General features: G+C 41.9%; 4 protein-coding genes across 4 annotated transcripts; 2 read left to right on the forward strand and 2 right to left on the reverse strand.

Moving 5' to 3' along the window:
- Window positions 1–1458: 1458 nt before the first annotated feature.
- On the reverse strand, window positions 1459–2385 carry LOC125559867 (transcription initiation factor IIB-like). The gene has a single exon (XM_048721965.1). The coding sequence runs from the start codon at window positions 2383–2385 to the stop codon at window positions 1459–1461; it is 927 nt and encodes a 308-aa protein (XP_048577922.1).
- Window positions 2386–4110: 1725 nt separating this feature from the next.
- Window positions 4111–5453, forward strand: LOC125560988. Its single transcript, XM_048723714.1, has 3 exons — window positions 4111–4246; window positions 4646–4885; window positions 5251–5453. The coding sequence occupies exons 1-3, from the start codon at window positions 4235–4237 to the stop codon at window positions 5362–5364; spliced, it is 366 nt and encodes a 121-aa protein (XP_048579671.1). The 5' UTR covers window positions 4111–4234; the 3' UTR covers window positions 5365–5453.
- Window positions 5454–7041: 1588 nt separating this feature from the next.
- On the reverse strand, window positions 7042–14878 carry LOC125560924 (DNA-directed RNA polymerase I subunit RPA2-like). The gene is made up of 4 exons (XM_048723360.1): window positions 14708–14878; window positions 14170–14217; window positions 13699–13815; window positions 7042–7528 (listed from the first exon to the last, which is right to left on the reverse strand). Exons 1-4 carry the CDS (start codon window positions 14876–14878, stop codon window positions 7292–7294), a joined length of 573 nt encoding a protein of 190 aa, XP_048579317.1. The 3' UTR covers window positions 7042–7291.
- On the forward strand, window positions 9101–10452 carry LOC5499082. The gene is made up of 3 exons (XM_048723715.1): window positions 9101–9262; window positions 9654–9893; window positions 10259–10452. The coding sequence occupies exons 1-3, from the start codon at window positions 9251–9253 to the stop codon at window positions 10370–10372; spliced, it is 366 nt and encodes a 121-aa protein (XP_048579672.1). The 5' UTR covers window positions 9101–9250; the 3' UTR covers window positions 10373–10452.
- Window positions 14879–15990: the final 1112 nt, after the last annotated feature.

A 15990-nucleotide genomic window follows, 5' to 3' on the forward strand; every position in this document is an offset into this window, starting at 1 on the left:
CGCACGGTCGGCAAGCCATACTCGTTACGACTCTCGTCTATGGCTTGCTGAATCCCCGTCTCCATCATGAACTCTAATGCTTTCTCTCTGAACCTCGATCCTACACTTAGGCAGTAGGCATGAGACGATTCGCACTCCCTCCTGCGATCTTCATAATCGAAAGATTCTTCGTCGGAGAGCTCTTTGTATCCAATACTCATAATATTCAGGTCACATACGCATAGCTTATCGCTCACTAACGGTCTCCTACATACTGGACAGGTCGCAGAGCGGAGTCTAAGCACACATTTCAGATGATTTCCGTGCCCGCATTCTAACTCGGCGCTTGTTTCTTTTTGCACCTCCTCTAAACAAATCGAGCACAGGATGGGTTCTTCGGGACTACCCGACGGCGGTGGTGGCTGCTCTTCAGCCGTACGTTCAACCGTTTGTTCCTCCATTTTATCAAACTGTTCACATCTTTAAACCGCTTTTCAATTTTTTTGACACCACATACCAAAGCATGTCTCTCACGCCTACCCATCGAAACACTCTTCCAACATCTCCTTCTCTTGCTCATCAAGACACCAATCCCAAAACCTGTCAGGATGCCAAGCTACTGGCATTAGTTCGTCCTCCAGCTTTCTACGGAATCTCACCTTGTGTAGCTTCTCCGGGAGCTCCTCGTGCACGAGGCCCCACCTCCACGCCGCACGTAGCACCGCGACAATTTCGTGTAGACCCCAAAACCGTGCGTAGCCCATAGGCCCACTGAGATCGGTCGCGCCCCACTCCAAGCACAACCTCACAATCTTAAGGTTACCGGATTGGGTGGCCGAGATTATAGCATAGTCCGGGTCAAACTCGCTGAAGTTTTCTCTCAACAACTTTAGAACCTCAACGTGGCCATTGTACGCCGCCTCAGCGGAGGCCCAACCGACATCGACACTGACACCCAAATCTATCAATAACTCAACAACCCCCACCTGACCTTCCCCCGCCGCAGTACCCATAGCACCGATCATGGCCTCTTCGTCGTCACAATACTCGTCCATCACCTTCAAAACCTCTACGTGCCCGCCTTTCGCGGCCATGGACGCTGGATATACGAAGTCACAGGCGCCCAACTCACAACACATCTTAACGATCTCGGCGTGCCCATTCTTTGCGGCCTCGACCATCGGCTTTTCGAAATCCGTCGCACCCCATCTCTTACACAACCTCACGATCTCGACGCACCCCTCCCCCGCCGCGTTCCCCATGGCGGCGTCAAAGTCTGCGGCTCCCCACCTCATCAAGATGGCGGCTTGATCCTCCACGGTGAGATTTGTAAGACTCCCAGCACTTTGCATATCCATTTTGTTATTACATCCACGTCTTTAAACCAATTTAATCAAATTTTTTTAGATGTGCCAATTTACATCTACTCCGAACTGACAGTTTTCTGGAAATCCTGATTTCTCTGGAAATCAGGAAATATCATACCACATCAGGCGTACCTAGGACTGTAGCCACTTCTTTCGCTTTCCTACCGATGGTTAACTCAGAGACGCCGGCTCTTTCGGAGAAATTTTTAAGCGTAATATCGATCTTTTTTTGCCGTATCCAGTAATAGGTTAAAGCGGCCGCAAAGGATTGTGGGCGAGCGCGATTCAACTTAGACGAGCGATTCTTAGTCTTGTAGTAAAGCCGAACTACCTCCTCCTTTTGTGCAAGAGAAGCCGAGAATTTACCCATCACATCGTGAATGTGATGCACAACGGTGGGAGACGCCCCGTGTAGTAAGTAATCTTTAGGTGCGTTAACACTAAAGATTTTTAGACCCTTAAGGCAACTCTTCTTGCTCAATCCAAAAGTTTCCATCAAGGTTTTCGGTGTCTGACACTTACCGGACATCTTGTAGGCGTAGTAGATACACGCAAAGACGACCGCCTTCCGTGGGTCGCCGCGAAAAATCTGGCCTTTCGTCACCTGAGTGTATATCTCGTTAGCTTTGGCTACAATTACCCCACTAAAACCCATGTTTTCCACATCCTTGTCAATATCTCTATCCTCAGACCTACGTACCTGGACCCGACTTGGATTCGAAGACCGTTTGCCGCCGGAATGTCCGTAAAAACGCCATTCCCTTTCGTGCGCGACCACGCGCTGCATCTGTTCCCCGCACTCTAAGCAACTAGTGACCCCGTTTTCTGTGACTTGGTCGTCATGATTGCAAATGGCGTTACTACTACCCTCGCCTTCCAAGGAGGCTCTACTAGTCTCGTATTTGGCGAGGGCTTGATCAAACAGTGCAAATCCCGGCACGAGAATGGGGACGTTAACCTTGGGTACCGGTCCGTCGGGGATATTGTATGGTGGTGGTGACCGATCTTCAGCCGTACGTTCAACCGTCCGTCTCTCCATTTTATTAAACTGTTCATGTCTTTAAGCCACTTTTTCAAAAATTTTTTAGATGTGAAGCCGAGAGGCTAGCCCCTCGAGCTCCCTCTGGGTGTGATGTGTGTGGTTGCTAAGACTTCTGAAGGGGCCTGCGTGGGGGCGGTGCGGTCTAAAGTCTCCGCACCACATCCGTGGACTAGTATCTGACCCACCTTTTTTCGCCATACCGTGGCATGGAGACGAACATTGCTAGAGTACCAGAGACGATTGTGACGACCCCGACCACAAACCCAACGAGGTCGAAGCTTTTGTATTCTGAGTCTTCATAGTAATCAGCGTTATAACAGCAATGTTTAGGCTCCGCATCCGCAGTGTTACTCACATTCACCTCCGGCACCGAACAACCGCCGGCGGTAGCCGCACCATTTCTAATCTTAACCTCCGTCTTTAATGTCATTTTATCTAGGGACCCATACGTCTTTAGACCAGAAATCAGACAGGGTCTAAAGTCTCCGCACACCTCCGCCAAGCCTTGAAAGAGATCTTTGGCAAACTCGCGCACGCTGATAAGACGGAGCAGGACGCCCGCGCGCATGCGCAGATGCGATCAAAAAAACTTTTGCGCGACCGATCAAATCTTGCGCCAGCTGCGCCAAAACACTACTACTACATGGCTGCCGCCTCAACAACATCCCTATCTTAGATGACTCCATCACTAAATAAGTACAAGAACAAATGGTGTCAGAGACCCCCTTATTTGTTCAGAATGTATAATCGAATACTAAAAAATAAAGAATAAAGTCACTTTCGTCTTTGCATGTCTTCACACAGGAAACTTTTAACACGGCTGCAAATGAATAGAGTCGATTGTTTCATCTACATTTGCAGCATTTGTATTGAATACGGCTCATTTGACCTTAGTCTAAAAAGCAACTGAAAAGGGTATTATTTCTAACCAAACTAACCAAGATTTTATTTATAGGACTTAGTTATAATGAAGAGTAGACCATATAAATTGAGTCAACGGTTTTTTTAAGAAATTTGTTTAAGATAAAATGGGCTTTATCGAAAATAATTTTTTCGATTTTTTGGGCTTGGATTTTAGGGAGGGATTTCTAGATCACTTTGGTATACCATAAATCTATAAGTCAAATCCGATAATAAATGTCCCGTGGAATTACTGCAATTACATAAAAAAAAACCTCTATTTGTTCTTTCTGGGGTGGTCAGATTTTTATCAGAAAACTCACCCCCTCCATCCCCCCCCCCCCTAAAAAAAACCTGGGTACGGGCCTGCATGCTCTCGTGCAGTCGAAAGAACGTGGAGTGAAACAATCCCAAACGTATCCACAATATATAGCCGGGGAGATGCTAGAATTGCGAAACGTAGATGCACGCCTGCACTGGGGAAAGGAAACACACGTGCAATGGTGGAATTTGGCCTATTGTAGGAAACCCTATTGAGAATAATACATGCCCAGGATTATCACAAGTCAAGGATAAATTCCGACTCCTCCCCCTTCTCCTCTTACAGTAATGTATCAACTGATAGATTTGAAAGAAGGTGCTGAGGCCTTGAACAATCATACCATAGTCCAAGCGTTTTGAGTTCTATTGGATGACACGAATGGAATTTCAATTTCCCATTATTGAACTATTGAGGCTTTTGCCCTACCTTGATTACACAGTATGTAAGGTCCGTGACCCCGCACTTCCCGTGTAGACAGGTATGGGATTTTGATCTCGTTTAACCGGTTTCGTCAGGCTATCTAGCCGGTTTCTCCAGGCTGGCTATATAAGTTGAAATTCGTAGAGTTCAGCTGATCATAGCTGGTGAGGGTTATAGGACTAACATCCCAGACTACTGCAAATCATGGCTAACAAGGTAGGGCTTTTTATGGAAGCTTACACATAATATGAGTTATTAGAGGGAATACCATTGAGAATCTTCTGTCACGCGGTAAATTGTAGTTATCATTTTTTCAAGAATATTCTTAAATGACGCGGTAAAACTTGCAGAGGAACCAAATTAATTTTTATTTGGATTTCTTGAATATGATTTAGCGGGTAGAGCTTATTAAATGAAAGAATGGATGGATTGCTTGGTCTATTCTACAGTACGGGAGTCTTTAGCGAAGTAGAACTCCATATTCGAGCTAGGATAACCCAAACAATTCCCCGTTAACTTTGGACTAGGACTATATGTCCTTCCCTTGTCCACATTATTGCACGTTTACTTTATCAACATTGGAAATGTTGCAAATCAATCTTTCGTTCCCCTTAGGGTGACGTTTCAACCGAGTACATCATCAAGAACTGCAAAGCCTTCAAGTCAGGAGGATGCCCTTACAACGACCCAAGGCTCAAAGGCCTCGCTGCCAAGTGTCCCGCATTCAAAGACTCCAAGGGTAACTTAGCCTGCCCTTTCAAGGCCCGAGCAGACAACACTTACGAGCTCCGGGCGCTCATGAGTGAGATGAAGGAGAAGTGCACAGGAAAAGAGGAGTACACCAAGTTCTTTAAGGTACCATGAATTGTCAAGTAATTTTATTATACAAGGTTCAGCATTTATATACACACTTTATAATGCGTATTGAGGCGTGTCCGTAGCGGATCCATGTAAATCAAGGCTAACATGACATTGCTGCTAGAGTTCACTAGAATTAGCCTGCGTTGACAGCCGAACTTTACCCCGGAAAATAAAAAATATACCTGTCTAAATATTGATCTTGTAACATATCAATCAGGTGCAGCAATAATCCTGTGTAATATGTCACGTACGCGTGATCGTGAGCTCAGCGGTGTTCTTCCTATATCGACCTGCTAGGTGGAATTCCTCAATTCATTTAGAATATGAACTTTCAATATTCCTTATTTTTTGCCTCGCAGTTGCTGGAAACTATCAACAAGGAAACCGCCGCGAAGCTTGGTCACTGCCCATACCACCAACATGGCTGCCGCGTCAACAACATTCCTATCTTTGCTGACTCCATCACTAAATAAGTACAAGAAAAAATGGCGACAGAAACCCCCTTATTCGTTCAGAATGTATAATCGAATACTAATAAATAAAGAATAGTCACTTTCCTGTTTGCAAGTCTTTACACAGGAAACTTTTAACACGACTTGGGTCCTGCTGACTAAGTTCAAACGTAGTATTATCCATGAGCCGTATTCAATGCAAATGCTGCAAATGAATAGAGTCGATTGTTTCATCTATAGCATTTGCATTGAATACGGCTCATTTGACCTTAGTTTAAAAAGCAACTGAAAAGGGTATTATTTCTAACCAAACTTCCAAGCTTTTTTTTTTATATAGGGCTTAGTTATAATGAAGCGTAGACCATATAAATTGAGTCAACGGTTTTTTTTAAAGAATTTTGTTTAAGCAAAAATAGGCTTTATCGAAAATATTTTTTTTCGTTTTTTTGGGCTTGGATTTGAGGGGGAGCTTTTAAGGAGATTCACAACTACTATCTTCTGCTACAGGGATCGGATCTTAAAACTGTTTGGCCATGCCATGTAGCTAGGGATGAACTTTATGAAAATGTAACATTTGTTTACATTGCTGTTTCTATAGCAACGGAACGGTGAATCCGTTAAATTCACTATTCGCGAAGTGCTGTTCGCTACAGGGAAATTTTTAACAAATGAGCTATAGGATATTGTACATCAGACCTTGGTCGACGTTTTATCAAAATCTATAAGAGGAATTCTAAAAAAAATTGTGGAATTTTTATTTTTAGTCACTCTGTTATTTACCTACTTTGAAATTCGCACCTGAAAAAAATCCATAGCGGACAAATTGCTTTGTCTCATGTATTGTTGATTTCATTTCGTTGTACTTTTCGCATTCTTCCCGTGCTAATCTTCCACGGCTGGCTGCTTCTGAACTTCTGAATGGTCATTTATCACATCTTTTTCTTCTTTACGTGAATAGTTAAAAAAGTATAAGAAAGAAGTATAGTTAAAGCGAAGCTACAAAACAAGCGCAAAGTCGGCGCTTGAAATGCCCATTTTCAAAAAATCGCTTACTTACAACCCTTAAACGGATCTCAAAGTTAACCCGAATGTTTCTCAATATAATAATTTTATTCTACAAAAAGGACGAAAAAATTAATCGGCGAAATGTTATATGGCGGCCAAAAAAGTTCAATTTCTTCATTTTGAAAGTATCATTTAGCCCCCAGAATGGCCCCTGAAACTTACGATCAACAAAACCGATTGCTTTCATTTTTGGTATGTTATTAGAAATAAGGGGTAGCCAAATAACAATGGTAAAAAAATCCTTGCCCTCGTATGGATTTTTTTCAGGTGCGGATTTCAGAGTAGGTAAATAACAGAGTGACTGAAAATAAAAATACGCCAATTTCTCGGAATTCCTCTTATAGATTTTAATAAAACTTCCTCTAAATGTCGACCAAGGTCTGATGTACAATACCCTATAGCTTATTTGTTAGAAATTTCCCTGTAGCGAACAGCACTTCGCGAATAGTGAATTTAACGGGTTCGCCGTTCCGTTGCTATAGAAACAGCAATGTAAACACATGTTACATTGTCTAAGATAAGGCCTTCCAAGTTTTTTGAAGCACTCGATGTTGTATATGTATACAATCAGAAAGACAATATGTAGTAAAAAAAACGGGGGGGGGGGGCAAAAAAAGAAAGAAATACAAAACATTGTCTTATTTCTCTATTCCTGTATTTACAATACATTGGTTCCTATCAGTACCCTACGCTAGCCGGCTCGCATTCGCCGATATTCGGAAATGCTTTGTTTTCGAATAATTGGAACCCCTGTCGCGCGCGAGTGTTCGAATAACTTCGAATGAGAGCCGGCAAGCAGGCTATGTTATCGATATCACTGTCTTCATCTTCTGCTCAATGCAAAAGACGCAGCCCTACAAATACGCGAACCATCCATGGACGCTTAGCTGTCGGCTCCGACCTTCTTTATCTCGAGCGAAGTCTTAATGTTCATGGCGGCTAGTTCGGCTACGAGGTATCGAAACACGTAAGGGAAAGCAAGGAGTTCAATGTGCTCGCCCGACTCACATGGCTTGCAGTACCAACGGCGCTCCCAGTAGGCGGCCGCCGCTGCCAGCTCGACTGGAGGCTTGTCTAGAAGTGGCGAAAGAAGGCTACCACATTGTGTGCACACGTGACCCTGCGAATGACACAATCAGCGTTAAGCCTCATTGTCACCAGTTTACTTCCGGTCGATTACGTAACTATCTCCGATGATTTTTAACGGAAAACACGAAAAATATTTCAAAATATTGAAAGCAGTGTGTTTATTGAAAGTTTCTTTGAGGATGTGATTGATAATTTACAGCGTATGGCCTGTTTAATATCTCGGATTTTAATAGATTCTTTTGTCTTTTAACGGTTGAGGTTTTCCGTCGGACCTCCGGAAGTAAACTGGTGACAATGCGGCTTTAAAGATGAGGTTCCGCTATAAAAGGGAAAGCTCCTCCCACCCCCGGACTCGAATTTGCAATTATAATCATAACACTGCAACGATAGCAGTCACAAATTATAAGCCTTCTGTAAAATTGCTTATCTCTGAGCCTCAGTCGGCTGGAATAAAACTATTTTTGCACAGGTAACAAGACAGTTGTGTTAAGAGATTGTTGAATTAGTTATTTGCTGTCCACTCACGTTTTCGGTGCAAAATTTCAAATTTCGCGCTATCCATAATCTAGCGCACCTGCATAAATTATTATCGCTGATGAAAATGCTCGTATTTTAGAGCGCACACAGGTTGGTATAGCATTATTTTACGATAGATAGAAACATTTTTAGATGGACAACTTTAGGAATGATATTTATTTTGGTTTAGAATATATGTTTTGAATTTAGCGCTCAGAGCAGTTGTCCTGACATGTTCACTCATTGACGGCTGATTGATAACTGATTGTTCTTGAGCCCGGGGTTGAAAGGAGCTTTCCCTTTTATAGCGGAACCTCGTGTTTAAAGTACAGGTAGCAGAAAAATCAATAAATTCTCGAATCAGTTGCAATTGTTGTTTTTCCTCGTTGTCGCCGTCGATGCCAACATATACTTATAGCGATATGGTCGACGTTAATACATATACAAACCACCAACAAAATATTCTCAGCACATACCATAAATCTATAAGTCAAATCCGATAATAAATGTCCCGTGGAATTACGGCAATTACATAAAAAAACCCTCTATTTGTTCTTTCGGGGGTGGTCAGATTTTTATCAGAAAACTCACCCCCTCCATCCCCTCCCCCCCCAAAAAAAAACAAAACCTGGGTACAGGCCTGCATGCTCCCGTGCAGTCGAAAGAACGTGGAGTGAAACAATCCCAAACTTATCCACAATATATAGCCGGGGAGATGCTAGAATTGCGAAACGTAGATGCACGTCTGCACTGGGAAAAGGAAACACACGTGCAATGGTGGAATTTGGCCTATTGTAGGAAACCCTATTGAGAATAATACATGCCCAGGATTATCACAAGTCAAGGATAAATTCCGACTCCTCCCCCTTCTCCTCTTACAGTAATGTATCAACTGATAGACTTGAAAGAAGGTGCTGAGGCCTTGAACAATCATACCATAGTCCAAGCGTTTTGAGTTCTATTGGATGACACGAATGGAATTTCAATTTCCCATTATTGAATTATTGAGGCTTTTGTCCTACCTTGAATACACAGTATGTAAGGTCCGTGACCCCGCACTTCCCGTGGTTTCCTGGACAATGTAGCGACAGGTATGGGACTTTGATCTAGTTTAACCGGTTTCGTCAGGCTATCTAGCCGGTTTCGCCAGGCTGGCTATATAAGTTGAAATTCGTAGATTTCAGCTGATCATAGCTGGTGAGGGTTATAGGACTAACATCCCAGACTACTGCAAATCATGGCTAACAAGGTAGGGCTTTTTATGGAAGCTTACACATAATATGAGTTATTAGAGGGACTACCATTGAGAATCTTCTGTCACGCGGTAAATTGTAGTTATTAATTTTTTCAAGAATATTCTTCAATGACGCGGTAAAACTTGCAGAGGAACCAAATTAATTTTTATTTGGATTTCTTGAATATGATTTAGAGGGTAGAGCTTATTAAATGAAAGAATGGATGGATTGCTTGGTCTATTCTACAGTACGGGAGTCTTCAGCAAAGTAGAACCTCCTTTTTCGAGCCAAACAATTCCCCGTTAACTTTGGACTAGGACTATATGTCCTTCCCTTGTCCACATTATTGCACGTTTACTTTATCAACATTGGAAATGTTGCAAATCAATCTTTCGTTCCCCTTAGGGTGACGTTTCAATCGAGTACATCATCAAGAACTGCAAAGCCTTCAAGTCAGGAGGATGCCCTTACAACGACCCAAGGCTCAAAGGCGTCGCTGCCAAGTGTCCCGCATTCAAAGACTCCAAGGGTAACTTAGCCTGCCCCTTCAAGGCCCGAGCAGACAACACTTACGAGCTCCGGGCGCTCATGAGCGAGATGAAGGAGAAGTGCACAGGAAAAGAGGAGTACACCAAGTTCTTTAAGGTACCATGAATTGTCAAGTAATTTTATTATACAAGGTTCAGCATTTATATACACACATTATAAGGCGTATTGAGGCGTGTCCGTAGCGGATCCATGTAAATCAAGGCTAACATGACATTGCTGCTAGAGTTCACTAGAATTAACCTGCGTTGACAGCCGAACTTTACCCCGGAAAATAAAAGATATACCTGTCTAAATATTGATCTTGTAACATATCAATCAGGTGCAGCAATAATCCTGTGTAATATGTTACGTACGCGTGATCGTGAGCTCAGCGGTGTTCTTCCTATATCGACCTGCTAGGTGGAAGTCCTCAATTCATTTAGAATATGAACTTTCAATATTCCTTATTTTTTGCCTCGCAGTTGCTGGAAACTATCAACAAGGAAACCGCCGCGAAGCTTGGTCACTGCCCATACCACCAACATGGCTGCCGCGTCAACAACATTCCTATCTTTGCTGACTCCATCACTAAATAAGTACAAGAAAAAATGGCGACAGAAACCCCCTTATTCGTTCAGAATGTATAATCGAATACTAATAAACAAAGAATAAAGTCGCTTTCCTGTTTGCATGTCTTCACACAGGAAACTTTTAACACGACTTGGGTCCTGCTGACCAAGTTCAAAAGTAGTATTATCCATGAGCCTTTTGACCATGAGCCATTTGACCTTAGTTTAAAAAGCAGCTGAAAAGGGTATTAATTCTAACCAAACTTCCAAGCTTTTTTTATATAGGACTTAGTTATAATGAAGCGTAGACCATATAAATTGAGTCAACGGTTTTTTTAAGAATTTTGTTAAAGTGTCGACCAAGGTCTGATGTACAATACCCTATAGCTTATTTGTTAAAAATTTCCCTGTAGCGAACAGCACTTCGCGAATAGTGAATTTAACGGGTTCGCCGTTCCGTTGCCATAGAAACAGAAATGTAAACACATGTTACATTGTCTAAGATAAGGCCTTCCAAGTTTTCTGAAGCACTCTATTTTGTATATGTATACAATCAGAAAGACAATATGTAGTAAAAAAAACGGGGGGGGGGGGGGCAAAAAAAGAAAGAAATACCAAACATTGTCTTATTTCTCTATTCCTGTATTTACAATACATTGGGTCCTATCAGTACCCTACGCTAGCCGGCTCGCATTCGCCGATATTCGGAAATGTTTTGTTTTCGAATAATTGGAACCCCTGTCGCGCGCGAGTGTTCGAATAACTTCGAATGAGAGCCGGCAAGCAGGCTATGTTATCGATATCACTGCCATCATCTTCTGCTCAATGCAAAAGACGCAGCCCTACAAATACGCGAACCATCCATGGACGCTTAGCTGTCGGCTCCGACCTTCTTTATCTCGAGCGAAGTCTTAATGTTCATGGCGGCTAGTTCGGCTACGAGGTATCGAAACACGTAAGGGAAAGCAAGGAGTCCAATGTACGTAGACCATATAAATTGAGTCAACGGTTTTTTTAAGAATTTTGTTAAAGCAAAAATAGGCTTTATCGAAAATATTTTTTTTCGATTTTTTGGGCTTGGATTTGAAGGGGAGCTTTTAAGGAGATTCACAACTCGTATCTTCTGCTACAGGGATCGGATCTTAAAACTGTTTGGCCATGCCATGTAGCTAGGGATGAACTTAATGAAAATGTAACATTTGTTTACATTGCTGTTTCTATAGCAACGGAACGGTGAATCCGTTAAATTCACTATTCGCGAAGTGCTGTTCGCTACAGGGAAATTTTTAACAAATGAGCTATAGGATATTGTACATCAGACCTTGGTCGACGTTTTATCAAAATCTATAAGAGGAATTCTAAAAAAAATTGTGGAATTTTTATTTTTAGTCACTCTGTTATTTACCTACTTTGAAATTCGCACCTGAAAAAAATCCATAGCGGACAAATTGCTTTGTCTCATGTATTGTTGATTTCATTTCGTTGTACTTTTCGCATTCTTCCCGTGCTAATCTTCCACGGCTGGCTGCTTCTGAACTTCTGAATGGTCATTTATCACATCTTTTTCTTCTTTACGTGAATAGTTAAAAAAGTATAAAAAAGAAGTATAGTTAAAGCGAAGCTACAAAACAAGCGCAAATGAATAAAGTCGATTGTTTCATCGACATTTGCAGCATTTGCATTGAATACGGCTCATTTGACCTTAGTTTAAAAAGCAGCTGAAAAGGGTATTAATTCTAACCAAACTTCCAAGCTTTTTTTATATAGGACTTAGTTATAATGAAGCGTAGACCATATAAATTGAGTCAACGGTTTTTTTAAGAATTTTGTTTAAGCAAAAATAGGCTTTATCGAAAATATTTGTTTTCGATTTTTTGGGCTTGGATTTGAAGGGGAGCTTTTAAGGAGATTCACAACTCGTATCTTCTGCTACAGGGATCGGATCTTAAAACTGTTTGGCCATGCCATGTAGCTAGGGATGAACTTTATGAAAATGTAACATTTGTTTACATTGCTGTTTCTATAGCAACGGAACGGTGAATCCGTTAAATTCACTATTCGCGAAGTGCTGTTCGCTACAGGGAAATTTTTAACAAATGAGCTATAGGATATTGTACATCAGACCTTGGTCGACGTTTTATCAAAATCTATAAGAGGAATTCTAAAAAATTGTGGAATTTTTATTTTTAGTCACTCTGTTATTTACCTACTTTGACATTCGCACCTGAAAAAAATCCATAGCGGACAAATTGCTTTGTCTCATGTATTGTTGATTTCATTTCGTTGTACTCTTCGCATTCTTCCCGTGCTAATCTTCCACGGCTGGCTGCTTCTGAACTTATGAATGGTCATTTATCACATCAGCGTTAAGCCGCATTGTTACCAGTTTACTTCCGGTCGATTACGTAACAATCTCCGATGATTTTTAACGGAAAACGCGAAAAATATTTCAAAATATTGAAAGCAGTGTGTTTATTGAAAGTTTCTTTGAGGATGTGATTGATAATTTAGAGCGTATGGCCTGTTTAATATCTCGGATTTTAATAAATTCTTTTGTCTTTTAACAGTTGAGGTTTTCCGCCGGACCTCCGGAAGTAAACTGGTGACAATGCGGCTTTAAACAAGAGGTTCCGCTATAAAAGGGAAAGCTCCTCCCACCCCTGGGCTCGAATTTGCAATTATAATCATAAACTGCAACGATAGCAGTCACAAATTATAAGCCTTCTGTAAAATTGCTTATCTCTGAGCCTCAGTCGGCTGGAATAAAACTATTTTTGCACAGGTAACAAGACAGTTGTGTTAAGAGATTGTTGAATTAGTTATTTGCTGTCCACTCAGGTTTTCGGTGCAAAATTTTAAATTTTGCGCTATCCATAATCTAGCGCACCTGCATAAATTATTCTCGCGCTGTGATGAAAATGCTCGTATTTTAGAGCGCACACAGGTTGGTATAACATTATTTTACGAAAGATAGAAACATTTTTAGATGGACAACTTTAGGAATGATATTTATTTTGGTTTAGAATATATGTTTTGAATTTAGCGCTCAGAGCAGTTGTCCTGACATGTTCACTCATTGACGGCTGATTGATAACTGATTGTTCTTGAGCCCGGGGTTGAAAGGAGCTTTCCCTTTTATAGCGGAACCTCGTGTTTAAAGTGCAGGTAGCAGAAAAATCAATAAATTCTCGAATCAGTTGCAATTGTTGTTTTTCCTCGTTGTCGCCGTCGATGCCAACATATACTTATAGCGATATGGTCGACGTTAATACAAATACAAACCACCAACAAAATATTCTCAGCACATTTCACGCCATCAAAAGCTTTTCACCAGCTCTTTCAGCCATTCTTACCATAGTTTTATTGGAGCAGTTGAAAAGGCGATCTTGGAGAAGAAAGGAAGTGCCGTGGGCGAGTAACGCATCTCTCTCCATCTCTCCGAAACGGATACCTCCCTGCCGCTTACGACCCTACAAAACATAACGTAAACCTTAAGGATATAGTATCACGACTCGTCAGGGGCTGTCGAAAACAGGGACTGGCAGACGCTCAGTTATCTGTCTCGATCCGTCATGCAATTCGTCTGTCCTTGCATAGGGGCCATTTATAAAACGTGACCTCAGATCTTTTATCCGGCATGCAAAACAAGGAAAGCGGATGATTTGAATCGGAATTAAGTAGCAATGGACGATGGACGGATTTAAAGGACGTCTCATTATATCTTCGTTATATCATATGACCGCCGACTGTCAATCGTGAGGTGAAGTTCCCCAGCATGGCCATCGAGCCTCACTTATTAGGTAAATACCAGTAAATAACCATACCTGGACAGGCTGGTGCGTCAGTGCGTCTATGGGCCCCGTTGTTCGGACCTGTTCAAAGGAACACGAGCTAAGAAACGAGTTACCTATAACATACGATCGGGTATGGACTTGAAGGTTCCAACTTCTAAGCTAAATCAATGTTTCAACGACCAGGAAGACTTTTTGCCTTCAAGCACAAAATCACCAGCCCTCCCAATGTGACTAAAGATGACGAGTCTGCAGCGTCAGAACGTTGTAATGATCACCGTAGCATCCGGCAGACGTCACCACGTGACCAAGCTCCAGTAAAACACCAGGTCAAGGCACGTGACATCTCGTCTCCGAGCCAATCAGATGACACGCATAACGAAACGTCATCACTCGCTGTTCCACCAAAATATATATATATATATATATTCGGTAGCATTTGAAAACTGACCGCTTCATTTGTCTAGCATGCAGGCAACCGTGTCTCATTGACTAAACACCCGATTACATTTCTGCCTGCCTATAGCGTTGGTGGAGAACCTGGGATGATCAAGCTACTATATTTGCTGACCTGGAATTTGTCTGCCACCATGTGCCGCAGTCTCTGGTAGTACACCACACCCATAAAGATATCAGATAACAGATGTTTCTGTTTAAAAAATCTCTGTATCTCAGTGGTACAGTAAACACCAGCGTATACGAACCTTGAGATTAAGAACCTACAGAGGCGGAAATTTTGCATTTTAAGCACCCTTTTCATAAAAGCTTATTCAAGCCTTGTGGGGAAGAACAGGTTGTTATGAAAGATCACTCATATGTTGTCAAAATTCTGGATATAATTAATATGAGCTATTAAATGCAAGAAAGGACCCGTCATTTTGTAGTCTCCTTCGCAGCCCCAAGCGGTAGGAGTCACACAGCGCTCCCCGCCCGTAGGGGCTGCTCAGATTCGAACCACATTCCTTTTCCGCTTTTAGCCAATCAAATTTTGGGTACCATATTTCGGGAACCGTTCGCGCCATGGCAAGCAAACCAATCACGATCCGTGTATTATCATTCAAAGAAAAAGCGTGAGAACCAACACGTGTTTGTTTAGTGCTAGTAATCCCTGTGAAATGCGGGAATGTTCGAAACACAAGACCAAACTGTTGCACTTGTTGACAAGATTCTGGTAAATTGGGGTAAAAAAAACCCTTTATAGGGAGTCTTGTTTGGTCCAGCATCCTAAATCATTCTCGAAGTCATCATGGGAGAAAGAAGCGCAAGTAGTACATGGCGTTGCGACGGGAAAGTGCAACACTTTCGAAGCTTTGGGTGTTTTCCCATCGCCTGCAGCGCTAAGCAGACGCTTGATTCTCGTTTTTTTCTCATTTGAATGCACTTTTTATTACTTTTTGTACAGTCTGAAGATTATCTTTTGCTCTTTGAATTCCTCAGTTCATTTAGAATATGACCTTTCAATATTCCTTATTTATTTTTTGCCTCGCAGTTGCTGGAAAATACCAACAAGGAAACCGCCGCGAAGCTTGGTCACTGCCTATACCACCAACATGGCTGCCGCCTCAACAACATCCCTATCTTAGATGACTCCATCACTAAATAAGTACAAGAACAAATGGTGTCAGAGACCCCCTTATTTGTTCAGAATGTATAATCGAATACTAAAAAATAAAGAATAAAGTCACTTTCGTCTTTGCATGTCTTCACACAGGAAACTTTTAACACGGCTGCAAATGAATAGAGTCGATTGTTTCATCTACATTTGCAGCATTTGTATTGAATACGGCTCATTTGACCTTAGTCTAAAAAGCAACTGAAAAGGGTATTATTTCTAACCAAACTAACCAAGATTTT

Source organism: Nematostella vectensis, chromosome 2 (assembly GCF_932526225.1).
Source record: "Nematostella vectensis chromosome 2, jaNemVect1.1, whole genome shotgun sequence".
In the NCBI taxonomy this organism is placed as follows: Eukaryota; Metazoa; Cnidaria; class Anthozoa; order Actiniaria; family Edwardsiidae; genus Nematostella; species Nematostella vectensis.

Coding starts and splice junctions, on each gene's coding strand:
- LOC125559867 (XM_048721965.1), bottom strand. CDS start 2,385: ATGGAGAGACGGACGGTTGAACGTACGGCTGAAGATCGGTCACCACCA.
- LOC5499082 (XM_048723715.1), top strand. Junction 9,894..10,258: donor AGTACACCAAGTTCTTTAAG/GTACCATGAATT, acceptor TTTGCCTCGCAG/TTGCTGGAAACTATCAACAA.
- LOC125560924 (XM_048723360.1), bottom strand. CDS start 14,878: ATGCAAAATTTCCGCCTCTGTAGGTTCTTAATCTCAAGGTTCGTATAC. Junction 13,816..14,169: donor TGACGCACCAGCCTGTCCAG/GTATGGTTATTT, acceptor TATGTTTTGTAG/GGTCGTAAGCGGCAGGGAGG. Junction 7,529..13,698: donor ACTGCTCCAATAAAACTATG/GTAAGAATGGCT, acceptor TGTCATTCGCAG/GGTCACGTGTGCACACAATG.
- LOC125560988 (XM_048723714.1), top strand. Junction 4,886..5,250: donor AGTACACCAAGTTCTTTAAG/GTACCATGAATT, acceptor TTTGCCTCGCAG/TTGCTGGAAACTATCAACAA.